The sequence below is a fragment of the Parasteatoda tepidariorum genome, chromosome 6, assembly GCF_043381705.1.
Source record: "Parasteatoda tepidariorum isolate YZ-2023 chromosome 6, CAS_Ptep_4.0, whole genome shotgun sequence".
Taxonomy (NCBI): domain Eukaryota; kingdom Metazoa; phylum Arthropoda; class Arachnida; order Araneae; family Theridiidae; genus Parasteatoda; species Parasteatoda tepidariorum.
In genome coordinates, this window is record NC_092209.1 from 325,238 (window position 1) to 342,443 (window position 17,206).

The following is a 17,206-nucleotide window of genomic DNA, read 5'->3' on the forward strand; positions in this document are numbered from 1 at the left end:
ACTTATTATATATATATATATATATACTAGTTGACCCGGCAGACGATGGGTTATTTATAGGTTATAACGAATTCTAAAAATATTAGTCAACAATATTAATCTCTTAGTGTAATGTAGTGTACAATATTTTTTGTCATTCCATCTTTAGCTAACACAAATAAACTGGATGGTTTGCCCACTCGAGAGATTGCCACGTATAATTGTCGGTGTGAAAAACATGGTGTGCTCAAATCAAAGCCAAAAACAGACATTGTTTGACCTTGAAATTTATTAATAGTCGTTGCAAATGCCAATCTAATGGGGAACTGAATGCGTTAAAATTGAATTGGCATATATGTGGGTATAATAGGGATTCGTGGAAGTAATATACTTTCCTCCATTTAAAATAATGACTTCGATAACGTTGTTCATTAATTTTTTAACGACTAATCGTGTGCTGTTGCACATCCGTGGTGGGTTCAAATTACGAAGCAAAATAACCAGACATCCAACTTTCCCCTGGCGGGGATAGTTGATCAACTGTTAATTGATCAGCTATCGACCGGGATTAAAAAATATAAAATGCTATTAAAAAGTAGGGGTTTATGGTACGAGAGTGAAAATTAAGGACTGAATGTATTTTTTAATGCCACACCATAAAAAAATAACAAAAAAAATTTGTCCCAAAATTGAAGAAAAAAAAAATTGTTATAAACCTACTCTTAGACCTTCTGAATATACGTATAAAATTTCATCAAAATCGGTCAAGCCGTTTCGATGGAGTGTAAACACTGAAACTGTGACATGAAATTTTTATATATAAGATAACAAAGAAACAAAATTTGTCCAAAAAAATTAGTTATACACCTATTCTCAGACCTACTGAATATACATATAAAATTTCATCAAAATCGGTCAAGCCGTTATGGAGGAGTATAAACACTAAAACTGTGACATGTGATTTTTATATATATAAGATAACAAAAAAAAATATGTCCAAAAAAATAACAAAAAAAATTTGTTGTAAACTTATTCTCAGACCTACTGAATATACATATGAAATTTCATCAAAATCGGTTGTTAATATATCCAATTTATCTCACCTTTCGTATTGTACTTCTTTTGAGATCAACTACTTATTAAATTACTATGCGATAACTTTTTTATATTAATACATTTCATTCAAAAACATCTTTAACTGGTTAAACTGATAGTTCATTTAAAATTTGTATTTTTAAAAATTATTTAAATTTTTTCCTTCAGTAAAAAATGCTAAGAAACTATTATTATTAATTATATTTTTATATTTCTGTTTATATTTCTTTCATTGCAGGAACCTTGATTTAAAACGAAATGAAAAAAAAATCTATTTTAATAATGCAGAAATTAAACATATCGTAGGGAATATGTTCCTTTATCATAAAGCTGTTTGATTATACTTAACACAAGAATTCCATTTGAAAAGGATAATCATGTTGTTGTATATAGAAGAAATATTGCATTTTCAATAAAACTGTATTCGGAATGTCATTTTTTTAAAACTGATGTCAGTTTTAAGTATTTCATACAATACATCAGAAATAATTTAAGAACACAATTTAAGAACAGAAAATTCTTAAATGCATTTTGCCAGACACCGGCATTTGTTTCCATTTTTCGTTATCGGAGAACAACTATTTGGAGCAGATGATAAAATTCAGTTTTTCTTCCAAAACTCTTAAGTTTTCTACCTAAAGCGCAAACGCACGACTTATTGTCCAACGAAGAACTTCATATCTTGTTCATTGTCCATTTCTCAAAGACCTATTGACCGAGTCCTTGATAACCTCTAATCCATACACCTTTTTTTTTTCTTTTAGAACAAGGACAAATTTATTTTTTTTCTCCACGGTATTTGTTTGCGATCGGTTTAGAAAGAAGTTTGAATGCCATTCTCCGTTGCCAAATCTGACTTTGAAATAAAATAAGTTTTAAAAAATAGCTGTTTTCCAATCAATCCTGGTTGCAAATTCTGAAAATGATTTTCCGTATTCAACTAGTATTAGCTTTTCTAGGATTTGAGAAAAAAATTTGCATTGCCATCTACGGACACCTACTGATCATTCTTCTTTAGCATAATTGCAAGACTTAACAAGTTTTAGAATTACAACAAAAATATCAATTTATTTCTATCGTGTACTGAAATGAAATTGAAAACGAGCAAAAAATATTTTCATAAATTAATACATATTTTCATAAGTTAAGTTTAAAGAAATTGTTAACAAAGTCTCTATACGACAATCGTTTCAGTTAAATATTCTTTTTTCATTCAAGGATAGTATTAAAAAATAATTATTTAATTATTTCGCATTGAGTGTTTTGTATTAACATAGCCGCAGGAAAATTAGAAATTTGCTGATGATGTTGTTATTTAACAATATTTTTTAATCATAGCTTTTTTTTACATGCGTGTTCGTACGTGCCTCAAATTATGCTCCGTACTCCCCTTGTATGTTCATTCCATCCTATTTGAAGATTTAGGAGAAGAACGATAAATGTACATGAAAGCTGTGTATGAGAAGCTGTGTAAGAGAGAAAACGAATTTGCGCGCTGACAATAACAGTTTCCCCCCGAAAGGCCCATCTGCACTGCGTAATAATTCTCGGTGAGAACATATTTTCTACGTTATTGATTTGTCTAAACTTGACTTAATCAACATATGGTGATTCAATAGTAATTTTTGTGAAAAATGAACCATTCTTTCCATCTCCAAACGTAACTGGGGAAGGTGAAATTCGCCCCAAAATGAAGTGTTGGTTATAAAACGATTTTTGAAGTTCTTTATGAAGTTTCTTTGCAATAAAGGTTACAGAAGATCTATTACACATCACACTGATTTGGTAGATAAGTTGTTGCCAGATCTGGATGAGTGGGTGTAGGATGCCACGAATATTGCACTTGTCTGTCAACAGTGACTTCAACAGCTTTTAACAGATTATTTTCAACAATGTGAACGCATAATTGCTGTTCTGTGAGAGATGGTTCTGGAATTTCGGAAGCTTTTGACAGTAGTTGATTATAGTGTGGAGATACCCTTACATGTATTCTCTGTATTGACCAAGAATTTCGATAATTCAAAAATATATATTCGGTGTTTTTTTCCTTCCTTTTTGTTAATTTGTAAGGGAAACATTTTGTTTTTTACTGCTTCTAACACTTTTTTATTATTTTAAAACAAATGACTTAAAAAAAAGTGACTTTTCCTTTTTTATTTATATTACATATTCTTAATAAAGAATACTGAATAGGTTTTTATTTAATTTTTAATAGGTTAATTTTTACAGTATTTAGTTTTTTTCTTCAAAATTTTACATATTATTAAATCCGATACATGACATTTGTCAAACTAATAAACTGCTTTTTACATCATTAAGATATGATAGATGTTTATATTTATCAAGAGTTAAATGAGAATATTTCAAAGAAATGCATGCAAATTATATATTATATAATTCTTTAAATTTCTTACCAACCTTAAATTGTTTTAAAACCTTCATGATTCGAATCCAGATTTATTCCACTATCCGCACTCGTTTAGAAGTGTTACCAACATAACTCTCTAAATCACTCCATTTCCTTACCAAAGAAGTAGGCAAATCGATTGCTGTGGCTCAGACGATGATCGCACAGAGTTTAAATCGATTGGATAATCCATCGAGCAAAATAAAGTTGTGTTTGCCTACCCTGGTAAAGGGGTAAAACTCCATTTTATGTCTCTTTCATTGATCCCTTAGAATCGGTGAACGACATATAAAATAATTTTCCGGTCACCATATTTGCAGAGAACTCTTGGATTAGGAAAGGTCAGCATTTGTCCTGTTTCAAGTAAAGAGAACTATCGGTGTTCTGAAGAATTTTCTATGAACAAAATCTATAGGGCAGTCGGAATTATTATCTTTTGGAAGAATGGGGAATGCTTTTTCCCTATACTTAAACTCTTATCATCACTGAATTAAAGTCATCAAATCATGATTTAAAACGGTTTGAAATGCACTTGATACCATGGTTCACTTAAAGTTTTTTTTCAGGTTAAGTAAAAGGTTAAAAGTATAAGGTTTTTAATTGAAGCATATATATAGGATAGAAATATGGGTTATTTAGTTTTTTTTTATTATAATGTGACGATAGCTTATTGATTTCAAAACCGTAGTTTCAAAAAGAGAGTAAAAAACAATTGTGTGAAAAAACTATGCGGTGATTCACGAGTGAACATGTTTTGAATTAGAAAAGTCTTAAAAATTCTTGGTTTGGAACTCAATTGTTATTAAAAACTAGAAGTGAACTGAACTTAAGTGAATCATGATAAAGCCTGAGCACAAGTTCATGACATAGAAAACTGGTGAGCTTTGATGTTAAAATGATTTCAGCGAAAGTTCCGTCGGATTGTGCATATGTTCCGTCAACCACCCCAACCCCACTTTTTAGAGATTTTCTACATCAAATATCTGTTGAACGTCCTTCTGTGATTGTTAACTTTATCTTATGCAAATTTCCTCTTTGCGTTTCGATCGTGTGTTATTTGATAGTGTCAATTTATTCCTTAAGAACAGATGTAGGATTTTAAGTCTAATTTAAATGAGTAAACCATTTTTTATGTCTGAGCTATTTGCACACGCAATTTACTATACAAAAGTTTAAAAAAAGTGAATAAAGCACACATCAAGTTCAGAAATACTATTCTTTTGATTCTGTAGACAATTCTTTAGTGTCTAAACACGGAATGACAGTACAGAAGTAAAAAAGATAAACACATGCAAAGTGGTTTAACCAATCAGGACAAAGTAACTAGCGGGATCAAGACAATAAAAAGAAGGGGGGTAAGAAACATGAAGGTTTGGTGGGAATCCCAGGGAGCAAAATATCAAATTACAATAGTTTTCCACACATTGAAAAAGGGTGGGATACTAGACTGATCTTTAATTGAATGATCCGCAAACGATTTCCGATAAACAGTAGTGACAAATTCATCCCATTTACGAGAACGCCTAAGATAAGTAAACATTTATTATTCAAGCGCACAATTAAGAGTATAACTAATGTCAGAATTGTACGGCAATGGGAAACAATCATCTGTAGAAGGAGAATAAATCAAAGACTTCAAAATAGTGCGTCACTTAAGAAAGGGCTGAGTGGATTTACATTTTGGGACAGGATTCCTGGGACTGTGAAATATTTTAAAATTTCTTGAAAATTAGAACATTTTTAACAGAAATTCAAAACTTAAAATTTGCCTACACCTATGACATTTTATGAGAGCTTTTGACATTGGGTATTTTGTAATGATCCACACAGTTTTTTCTTCAAACTGTCTTCCTGATTTTATTTAGGATTATTCTTTTCTTTCTTTTAAAATTTTTACTTCTCTTTTTTAACAATTTTGAATGAATCAAAAGAATTTTTTTGTTTTTATATTGAATGTAAAATTATTTCCAAAAATATTTCAGGGACCAATGGTATTCAATAAGTCATGTATTATGACTTTCAAGATTTAAATTTGTCATAGATTTTTACTAAAAATATAAATTACATGAATAATTTTTATGTCGTTGCTAATTCAATAAAATAAACTAATAATAAGTTGAAATAATGTAAACAATTTGTTATTTTTCGATGCCTAATAAGACCTGTCATAAATGGAATAGAATGTAATTCAAATTTGAAGAAATGGAAATCAAATTACATCAAGGTGCATATTTGCTAGTAATGACAAAAATTACTCTAAAATACATAAAAGTTTTAAACAGAACATTTTGATATCGAGCAAAAGTTTGATATCGAGCATTAACCAATGCCGCAAGGAGGCATTACGTACTTAAGAAACTGAATTTAAGCAACGAATCACACCCATAAAAAACAATACATGAATTAAGAGAAAGTAACAAATATTTATGTCTATCTCACTTTCGTCAGCTTTTTGAATATAAACTTTTGCTGATATTCGAAGCCAGTTCAGTTACATAATGAGCTCTGGTTGTTGTCTTTGTTTCCGGTTCAGTTTTGGAACAAATTTGTGGTAAATATTTACTTTTAGAACGTAATCTCGATCAGATGCGTCACAAAATGAGAGAATAACAAGTTGTGCCGGTTTTTCGAAATGCTCCTTTTACCTCTTTCTATATACCAGGAGACAGTCCGTGATTTTTTGAAGAGCTCATTGGTTAAGATAGATGGTAGTTCAAGCTTTCGAAAAGATTATAAACTGACCTGGAAGTAGGATTCAAAATTGATGTTCATGGGATCGAACCCGTGGCTTCCTTTCAGGCACATGTTGGGCGTTGGTGTGAACGTAAACTGTAGTTTGTAGTTAAAGTTCGCACCAAGATTCGCGGCACCTCGAATGAACTGAAATGACAAAAACCGAATAATTTCTTTCACAGAATATCAAGAAACATATAATATCAACCAATGAATATGTTATACAAGATAAAATGTTAACTCAACTACTTTAAATAATGCAAGGAACAAACCTTTTAAGAAAGAGTTTTTCTTCTAACAGTAGCAAGATTAAATGCTTTAACCTTCACCCTCTGAGTATATTGATCACCAATGAACAAGTGCTCAGAGCAGTGGTTCCCAACCTATTTAGACTCTTCCCTTCCAATTTCACAATTGCTAGAAGCTTATTTCCTTCATCGAAAATTAGAAATATACTACATTAATTCAAATTATTTCATAACATGTGATGTCCCGCAGTAGACAGATCGTAGACATGGCTCCTAGTAGAACACCAAACATCACTGGCTGCGGTCAGCAGCTTTTGGGTGACCACTTTGATCAGTTTGCTTAGAAACCGAGGGTGCATGGTATCGGTGTTCGTTAAACCGCAAAGTGTTTGACATCGCTCAGGTTGTCGGGCTACCAAAGCGGGGGAGCCATCCCCTCTGCAGAGCATCAAAATTGTGATGGCATGTCTTCGGTTCATCCTTCCCAGACCGTCACCAAACTCAAGATTAAAAACTAAAAACATTACAAATTTCGCCGATAATAGGAACAAGAATAGCATATTTTTACCTCTCAATGTATATAGTTAATGACCATGTGATTTATTATCTATTCAAGGTCGAAGGAGCCTTATACATTTACTCAAGTAAAACAATGTAATAACAGAATGAACAAAAACGCAGTAACCAGGTTGATAATTGATGCCCAACAGGAGCTGATATGGATCACAAAATGATTAAAAATGTAGTCTTCAAAACAAAATGTTCTCGGTTAGTTATTAAAGGTAATAAAATCCAAAGACGAAAAATATTTGTTAAAAATTTCAAGTTGCTTAAAACAGACTAAATTAAAATTGAGAAATGGTCAAAAGAAGACCAAAAGAGTATTAAAGTCCAGTCAATAGGACAAAATAAAACAAAATGAAAAGATAAAATTTTATCTCCTAAATGGTTATAATAGCAAAGCCATTCAAAACCAAAAGGTTTAAACCGATAAAAGGATCAAGTTAAAACCATTAATTTAAAATTTAGGTGGTATAAGTTAAAATGAAAAATAATGTTCAAAAATGAGAAGCTAAAAATTAGACAGGGTAAAATTTCAAAACACAGTAGAATCATACCATCAAGTTAAAATTTAAAGTGTATAAATTAAGTGACAAAGACTGTCGTACTGAAAATTTGAAAATAAAATATACAAGGCAATTAAAACATTTAAGAGTTTATCGAATAAAATCGAATAAAACAGCTGAAAGGTTCAAGCTGAAAGAGAGACATAAAAATCACAGCAAGACGAGAATTTGAATTGAAATGTCCAAAAAGATTAAAGTCAATGTTGAGTTCGTTGGGCCAGCATGTCCTTCAAAGAGGATTTTAATGATTGATTTTATAATGCCTCTGTCGGCCATTGAGATGAAATGTTTAGTTGGTCAAAGTGATTGTCACGGAGCGTTTGGAAGTGTAGGTGAAAGTTGAGCAAGTGTTTAATAGTCTGATGTTCGCCACAATAATCACAAATAGAGTCTTTATTGAAGAAAGCTTGCTCATGTTCTCCAAGCACCCCGTGACTAGTGTAAATCCCAGAAGGCATGTAACCTTATGGTAACCTCGCATGTCACAATTTTCTTTTTATTGTCACGAAAATGTTTGTATTAAAAACCTTTTTTCAATGAAGCAAAAATATTGCAGTTTCAAACCTTTCATACCAAAAGGATTAAACATTAGTTTTGAAGCTTTTTTAAAAAAGTATTGGGTCCACAAATGACGCTTTAGCTGACGTCCCACTAGCGATAGCATTAAATTGCATTGTCAATTAAAATTTCATGACTAGTGGATTTTAGCTGAGCATTCAAGACGTTGCGAAGAGAAACCTTATAATTTCCTAGACTTAAGATTATTTTCACCTTAAGACTAGCTTTATTCAAGGATTTTTTTCATGCTTGAATACCCTAAGACAACCTCGATTTTCTGGTTTTTATATAGAAGATTGTTTATCAAGGTTTTGGATGAGGGTGGTGTGCGTAGAATAGAGTAGATTGTCACAGATTTTGTTTTAAGATTTGAAGGTTTGCACGTAAACCGCGTAAAAACCTTGTTAGGTTTACATGAAAAGGTTTTTGCTGAGTGAAAATAAACCTTATTTTGCTATGTGGGAATGGTAGGTGGTGTGCAAGCCAAGTCAAAGCATGTTTAATGGTCAGCAGCTCAGTCACAAGGGTATTACAGTTGTCGGTGATCCTTGGAGGAGGTAACATCAACAGTCTCAACACTAAGTTTTATTACCAATCCATTCCTAAAGTGTTTTTCAGCAGTTACCTCCAGACTGGAGCAGTCAGTAAAAATTTCAATGCCGCTGTCCTTCGGCCATATCCAGGGCACAGTGGTCAGTTTTAAAAGGTGGACGTAAATTAAATATCTACCTTAACGATGACATGAAGCTTGCAACACAAATCAAAAACAAAAAGTGTTTAAATTCATGGACACTAATTATAAGGAGTATTATTGCTTTATCTTTTCGACAAGCTGCCTGCGTTGACTAGCTTGTCGCCTAAGCGAACTCACCGCTACGCTGTTTTAGAACCACAATATTTTTTCCTGCATAAACTCAACGATTCACACCTTTAGGTAATACCTACTGCCTTCGACATCATTGCTCTGACTCTTCAGCGTTTGTATTTTAAGTACCGTAGCTTAGGGGAAAATTGGCTGCCTGTTACCCGTCTATACACTTAGCGTTTCCACATAGTCTATCACCTGCATAAACTCACCTCTTCACAGTTTAATAGCACAAGATCTGGAATCAGCTAATAACAACTTGGTAGTGATTTAAGGGATTATTTAACATTATTGTCAATCAATCGAATGACCATGATAGTTTGAAAGAAAAGTTCTTCAATTTATCCTAACAATTTGATAAAAACATATGGTTCATGTTTGAAACTTCTATCTTGGTACAGACGTGTTAATCACATATTACTATCAATTAGGCTAATGACACTCTAATTATCCCGATAACTATGAAATATTTTAATGAAACGGTTTTAGTACTTCCTTTTAACGAAACGGAACACGTGATCGAATTTTGAGACTTCCATGTTTCTAACTAACTTTTATTTAGAATAACTTTCAATCGGGGAAATTACTCCCTAATTATCCCGATAAATACAAAATATTGCAATAAAATTTAATGGATTTTCTTAACTATTTTAACATTTTTGAATTATAAGCTTTTTTCTTAAAAAACTTTTTTTTGGAAGGAAGAATTCTGCTGGAATTATTCTTATCATGGAAATGCAATACTGGTGCATACCATAAACTATCTTTTGTGATTGACAGTTTTCGAATTTTGTTTTAAAATGCTTTTGACAAAATTGCTGAACCCGAATAAAAGCTACAATTTCAGACACTGGAAGCAAATAAATAGGATTATGAGATGAAAGCTTTAAGAAAGGGGAATAAAATGCAATTTTTACTAGAATAATTTAGATTACAAGAAGTAAACTCATAAATGCAATAAAATATTTTTTAGGAAAAAAAAACATTTGAACTTTAACAACTTTTTTCAATTATTTTTAATCATTAATGATCAATGATAATCATTAATGTAATTACATGAACAAAATAATGCATTCTACTTTTAGTATTTTTTGCACTGTTAAGCATTCCCTGTCTTAACATTTCATATCGACTCAAATAATAAAATATTCTTTTGCCATAAAAAGAATGAAAGTTCCTCTAACTTTCTTATATGATTTCTTCATTGTAATTAAAAACTGCGATTAGCGAGTATAAATCCATTGAAAAGGAATACCAGGAAAGGAGTATAAGTCCATAAACAGAACAGAAAAATAATATTTGAAAACTATTTTTTAAATGATACCGAATGCCACACTATACTCACACCGACAGTGCCCAGGGCTTCTCCTCCTATACGAACATTGGTCAGAGGTTGCAGCTGATAGATGTCTCTCTGGGGACACAAAGTGTCCACGGAGAGTCGACTGCTCAGGTGGATGCCCAGGCTCATCTGGACGTTGCCGATGCTTACCAAGTAGAGAGGGATGTGCTTGAGGGGTCTGTAGCGCAACTCAGTCGGCGTGCATCCATCATTGGTGAACTCTTGCCTAGTGCGACCCATAATCTGAAAGCAAACATTTGGATGTCACATGAAAGGTTTCGAAAATGATAGCTGACAATCATCTAGATTACTTGGGATCATCGAAAGCAAATAAGAAAGGACGCGGAATTGAAGAGAAACTGAAGCAAATTAAATGATTTAAAAAAAATTTATTCAATTTTGGAATGAGTCCTGCTTTAGGAAGTGAGTCCTATGTAATCTTTGAATTTTAAAGAAATGAACGGGTGTGTAGTTAGAAAGTCAAAATTATTTAATCAGTTTTTATTAGTTATCATAATTTTTTTTTGCATATAAGTTTAATCATTTACACCAAAGCACTCATTGACTTCATCCAACTAGTTTCATTTGAAATGCCCCTAACGATGTCCACAAAATTGCTTCTGACAGATGCAAAAGGCTTTTTAAGTAAATAAATAAAACCAAGAAATTTCCCGGAAATAACATAGAATTTTGAAAAATGGGAAGTATCGAGGGAATGGTCATTAATTGAATTGTTAAATTTCCAGTTGATATGGGAATTTTCATTTAACTGTTATGAAAAGACTTCTTTCATCGACACTGATGGAGATTTCAGTAGCTTAAGCAGATAAGTCTAAGTGACACTTGAAAGTAATTTTCAAAGGTTTATCTGCTGACTTCAAGACTGAAGATCTGCGAAAGAATGGATCAGCTGCACAAAATTAGTCCAATTCAGAAAAAGGTTCAGCAACGAACCATCATACGAACGTGCATTTTCATATCTTTTCAGTCACCTTGGAGAATCTCATCGCAGAGTCTACGACCTCAACACCATCAAGGGAAACATCAAAGTGGAGAGATATAGGGGTGGCTGTCGAGAAACTCAATGTTACCGTTTGTCAGTTGTTCGGCCATGTGCAGACAAAACTGCAATCACGTTGCGTGAAATGCGCCGGTTCTAACCCCTCTTACCTCTGCGATAAGGACAATTGCTAAGTGTTTTAACTGAGGCCACCCAGCAAACTTTACTAGCTGCGAGTTCGGACTTATGGCGAAAGCCCCCTCCAGATAAGGTAATGGATTTGAACATCTTGCGACATCTAAAGAGACTTGTTATAAATCCTGAGATGGAGGAGATCATCCGCCCAAATTTCTTTGCATCAAAATTGGATACAGTGGTTCTCACTTTTTAACTGGTTTTCTGTGGATCCTCCAGCATCTGGAATCAGCATCTCCAGTTTTTTCTTTAATTCAGTGCAAGTAACATCTTATTGCACAGACAACATCATCATTAATAAAGTACGCCTTCTTGGCTAGGAACCTCTTTGTAGCATTATTGACCTTCATCGCACCCAACTCTTTCTCAAGAATATTTTGCAATATAAATAATCATTTTTAAAAGATTTTAAAAACAAGTGCCAACAATTTAAATAGTGTGGCGTCCATAAAATTTCTTTTGAATGCGATTTCATTTCTCCATGCTGTGCTTTTTTTCATTGGATCCCTTCCCTAAAACATCAATCAACCAAGAACAGGTGTAAACACACGAAAAAAAAGTATTTCAATTTTTATTTTATATTTTTCGATCACATTTTTCAAAACTTTTTTCTCTCTATCCCTTAAATAGAGTGTCCCTTATCAAGGTTTGAATGGGAGCAACAGAGTCATTACCTAAAATGAATGAGACTCACCCTGACGTAAGCTTTAGTCTTTCCACTGTAGAGGTAGAAGTAGAATGAACCGACTTCAATTTGCTGTCCCAGGAAGTTGAATCCCGAGACGAACTTCGTGAAGAGTTTGTACTTCGGGGGATCACTGGGCTCCCTCAAACCAGCGAACATACCTGTTGTCACAAGAATGTAGTTTATACAAGGTGTCCCGTAAATGTTGCGACAAACTTCTAGGGTCACATTATAAGGATTAAGAATTACCTAGGAAACCATGACCGGAAATGTCAACTTACGCGGCTAGGGCCGTTTTCTTATTATGGATATTTTGTTCGTGTGTCTTTGAACTTGCACTCTTATGTTTCTGTATGATGATTAGCATTTTTATTTCATGCTAATTTCATGTTACGATATATTTTATTCTATAATCGTCGTTAAACAGCAGACCCAATTTTTTAGGTTTATGACTACTAATGTTCAACTCTGTAGCCTTGTAATTTTGAGCCCAATCCAGAAGGCAAGGGAACTCCTGAATTAAGTATTGGGAGAAATTTGCCTTCGCGGAGGACTTTTTGAAGGACCTAATCCGCATTTGCGTTACATCTAGAGGAGAAAAAATCCCATAGTTAGCCAGATGGTAAGGGGACTCAAACCCATGATTCGCTTACCACTGAGGATATCTTAAGTTAGCACTATGGTCGGTGAAAGCCGGATGTGGAATTCGTATCAACCAGCCATCGCTCGAATTCAAACCCGGTTCACTTCATTGGAAAACAAACGCTCTATCTCATGAGTCATCACGGCTCTATGCTACAATTAGCTATTGTTAAGAACTTCATTAAAATAGGCTCAGAAATGTTATTTTATCATAATTTAATGATTAGGCGAGCTTGTCCAGCTTGTCGCCAAATTATTAAATTACGATAATACTGTACTTATTTGAAAACAGTTTTTGACAATAATTATTAGAAAGCAAAAAATTAAGAAAATTTCGATAAATAAAAATATCGGATGTTCAGAAGCACATGATGTAACAGTTTATGCTAGGAAAGCGCCCATACGATAACATTTCCGGTCACGGTCTCCTAAATAATTCTTAATCCTTATGATGTGACCCTAGAAGTTTGTCGCAACATTTACGGGACACCCTGTAGAATGCACTTTGCATAACTATATAAAATAACTCAAAATAAAATATGAATTTTCTGAAACTAAAAAAAATTTTAAACAAATATTTTACTTAATTCTCATTTCAATAAATTTAAACCCTTACATTTTTATCTCAATGTGAACGTAGTTAAGTGAAAACCTTTTCAATAGATTGATCGTCTTTCTACAATGGTTTCTTTTTTTAATTTTGTAGCCGACGTTGAATGCTATTTGCTCCAATATAATCGATTTTAAGCCTACCACAGAAGGCAAGGGAGCTCCTAGATCAAGCACTGAGAAACTATAGCCTTCGTGGAGGTTGTTGATGGAATTAAATAATAAGCTATAAATTGCCAAAGCTATCCTTCTTCGGCTAAAACACGTGCCTGCGGTGGGAGATCGGTCATTTTATAAAATCAAGATATTGTGGCGACAATGAAATTTTTCACGAATTTTTCGAAGCAATTGTAGATAACCTAGGTGGTCGAGGAAGGAAGCGTTAGCCTGCAAATGAGGTATCCAAGGTGCGAATCCCAGCTTTGGTTCTGCTTTTCGCTCGCACCTGCCACGGTGCTTAGTGGTAGATGGATCATGGGTTAGAGCCCCCTAGCTGTTGGACTAAGTGTGGCTGGTTTTCGAGATTTTCCTCTCCATGTAACGCAACTGTTGATGGTCTGCCAGCGTTTTGGCAACTTTTCAATCCCTTCTGCGAAGAAATGTGGCGTGCGCGAGTTCAGAAAGCGATCGACCTTATTTATGACCTCGACATTTGAATGGAAGATAGTGCCATCAAGATGCAGCTGCAGATATGTAAACAGAGAATAATTCACGGGCGCCATGTCTTATCTATATGGTGGATGTTACATCAAATCCCTCACCAGCGTGTAAAACGTCCAGTCGGTGATAGAACTGACATGTGGTCGGGCGTTATCTTGATGAAAGAGAACCACTTTCCTTCTAAACTCGTGTTTTTTTTGTTTTTCGCGAATGGCATCGCTAACGTTGATTAGCATGCTATTGTATTTTGCACTGTTGATAGCCTGTCCGCTTTTCAGGTACTCCTTATAGATAATTCCATGATAATATCACCAGATACAGAGAAGCACTTTCTTGTTAGTTAGCGTTCTTCTTACAACCGAACCTGCTGATTCCCCGGGTACTGATCACTGCTTGTATTGCTGTAGTACACCCATTTTTCATCACAGGTCACAATTCAGTCCAGAATGTTCTCTTTTGTTTTTATCTCTGAGCAGAGCTAAACAGGAGGTTTTTCTCTTGCTTTTGTCTTCAGCAGTCAATTCGTGAGGTACCCAGTGGTAAAACTTAAGCTTTAGATTTATGCGTTTGAGAGTATTAACTATTGTTTTTTTGGCAAACTTCAGGCTCTAACGCAATAGTTCGTGTTGAAACATTTCTGCCTTGATTAAAACTTTAACTAGTCACAATCAACTTCAATAGGGTGGCCAGAACGTAGTTCAATTTCAATGTCGAAATTCCCAGCTTTAAACTTTTGAAACCAAACTTTGACAGTATGATAAGAAACAGTATTGAAAACTAAACTTTCACACATTTTTTATGGCATTCAGTTGCTCTGAGCTTAGTTCGGAAATCATAGGACATAATCGTTCTGATATGTTGACGTGATAGTTCCATTTTAAACACTTTTTTTGGTGCACAAGATCATAAAGTTTTGACAAACAAATTACACAGTTGTGTAGTTCCAACTTTCAGACTTAGAATGCGAAAACCCGTTTAAAGAAAGGTTAACTACAACGGGAATGGCTACTGTTTTCACGGATAGGTATCTCCCCTTGGCGGAAAACTTTTTAATCAACCCGATATTTTTATCATTAATTAAAATTTTTGGTTGATTTTGTAGAATATTTCTGCAGTTATAGTAATAACACATAATTTTTTTTCTTAAATAAAAATTTTCGTATCTTCATGAATAGTCAGAGTAAGCTTATGAAATCAGCGTAAATGACATGAGTTAGAAGCGCATCTCCGTATTTTTTTGGTTTGGGGTACACAAAAAACATTTTCCGTTCGTAATTTATTGCCTGTCTCTCAAACCTCTTAAAAGCTTTGAACTTTATTGATATGTGTGGGAAATCGCAAGACAAAGACTTCTAAAGTTTTAAAATAGTTCTCTAGGTATTTCTTGAGGAATGAGTAGTATAGAAGTGTTTCCGTTATTTTGTCCACCCCCTTTTCAGAATGGAAATTTCCTTTCTGTTTACTACCTCTTAAGTTTTAAAAGAACTCTGCTTTTAACTTCAGATCCAAATTTACATTTTTAATATTTGATGACAGACAAAACTATGAACGAAAAGAAGGAATGTTAATAATGAAGCCTTGGTACTTTTAACTTTTCATTTTTGTAAAAAAAAAAAATTTAATAAAAACAAAACAAAACAATAAAGCCATTTCTTTTGAAATCAAAAACTTCACCCTAGCAATAGAAATCAGCAGACAATGGCATGTCTGCTAATTAACATTTCAAAGGCTCCTCTTGAGTTTCGTCACAAACGGATTCCAAATAATAAGATAAAAAAATTAAAGAAAATTCACATGTCTGGGGAAATGTGCATCATGGACGAAACTCGCATTTGTATTACAGTTTGAGGAATAATCCATGTTATTAACGGAAAGCAATTAAAGGTGTCGAATCTGACGTCACTTCAAGTATTTCACTTTCAATCATGAATCCATTGATTGTCCGATTTGGTTGCTGGCGTTGCTCAAAAGTTAAAAGAAGTCATGGAATGACCTCAAATGAAATACGCTACTAAAAGCACCATAAATTCTAGTGAAAATCTAAAAAATTTTAAATCCAATATGTTGAATAGTTATTGCTTAATTATTTGAAGCTTTTTACCATTCTTTTTTGAAGTAAAATTTAACAAAATAGGATAATATTCACTACCCTGTATTACTATATAAATGATTCCAGAATATAAAATTTTACTATATTAATGATTACAGTTTACTTATTATTTTTGTTTTAATGCATACATGGATGCATATAGAAATTTTTATTTATATTTAATTTTCTTGGAGGAGATAATTACCAGCAAAAATTATGCTTCTTGCAACAACGAAAAATGTGTGCGCACTTCCAGTAGGTCTTGATTTCTCTAGCTAAACTTCTTTTCTTTAAAAAGCTTATTTTTAATTTGAGTATTCCAGGTAATAACGGTTTAATATTTAAGTTGTCCTTCGAGATTCAAATTCTGATTGACCATACCGTTGTTTGCGGTATTCACTAAAAATTTAAAGTAGCGAGTAGGTCCTTGATACACAGTTAGGTAACGTTTTTTAAGCATAATTTTGTTAGAGTTCTTGTATTTTGAGAAATCAGACACATAGATTAAAATTCTCTCATGTGTACATTACTGGTTAAAGTATCCGAATGATGATCGAGGTTAAGATATCTTACCTGCGTATATTTCTGCGTTGGCTCCCTTCACTCCTAGTTTTCTGAAGGCGAGGCAACTCTTCCTTTTGTTGTAGGTGGCTCTGTCTAAGGCAAACTCTTCCTTCTTCTGGATGGGGTTGTATCGATTGTCTTCTGTCCACTCCTGACAGTTGAGGTCATCCCAAAGGGCGCGTTTTCTCCGTCGACCTTTGGAGTGACTCTGGACGATTTCTCTGGCAACGACGTTCTCCTTCCTCCCGAAGTACAGGAGGATTTCTTCTGATGAACAATCTCCCGCCTTTAGAAAATCTCTCAAAAATTCATCCACCCTTTTGAAATGGAAACGGGGCCACAACAGCATACCTAAAACGTAACACTTATATATATATATATATATATATATATATATATAATGAAGAT

General features: G+C 33.5%; 1 protein-coding gene across 1 annotated transcript in view; it reads right to left on the reverse strand.

Moving 5' to 3' along the window:
• The window catches only part of LOC107442993 (uncharacterized), a gene marked incomplete in the record, with an annotated part of 108,149 nt that overhangs the window by 4,460 nt on the left and 86,483 nt on the right, over window positions 1-17,206 (reverse strand). The window contains 4 exon segments of the mRNA XM_043054556.2: window positions 6,224-6,361; window positions 10,358-10,597; window positions 12,244-12,395; window positions 16,808-17,149. Coding sequence (XP_042910490.2) covers window positions 6,224-6,361; window positions 10,358-10,597; window positions 12,244-12,395; window positions 16,808-17,149 — 872 coding nt within the window.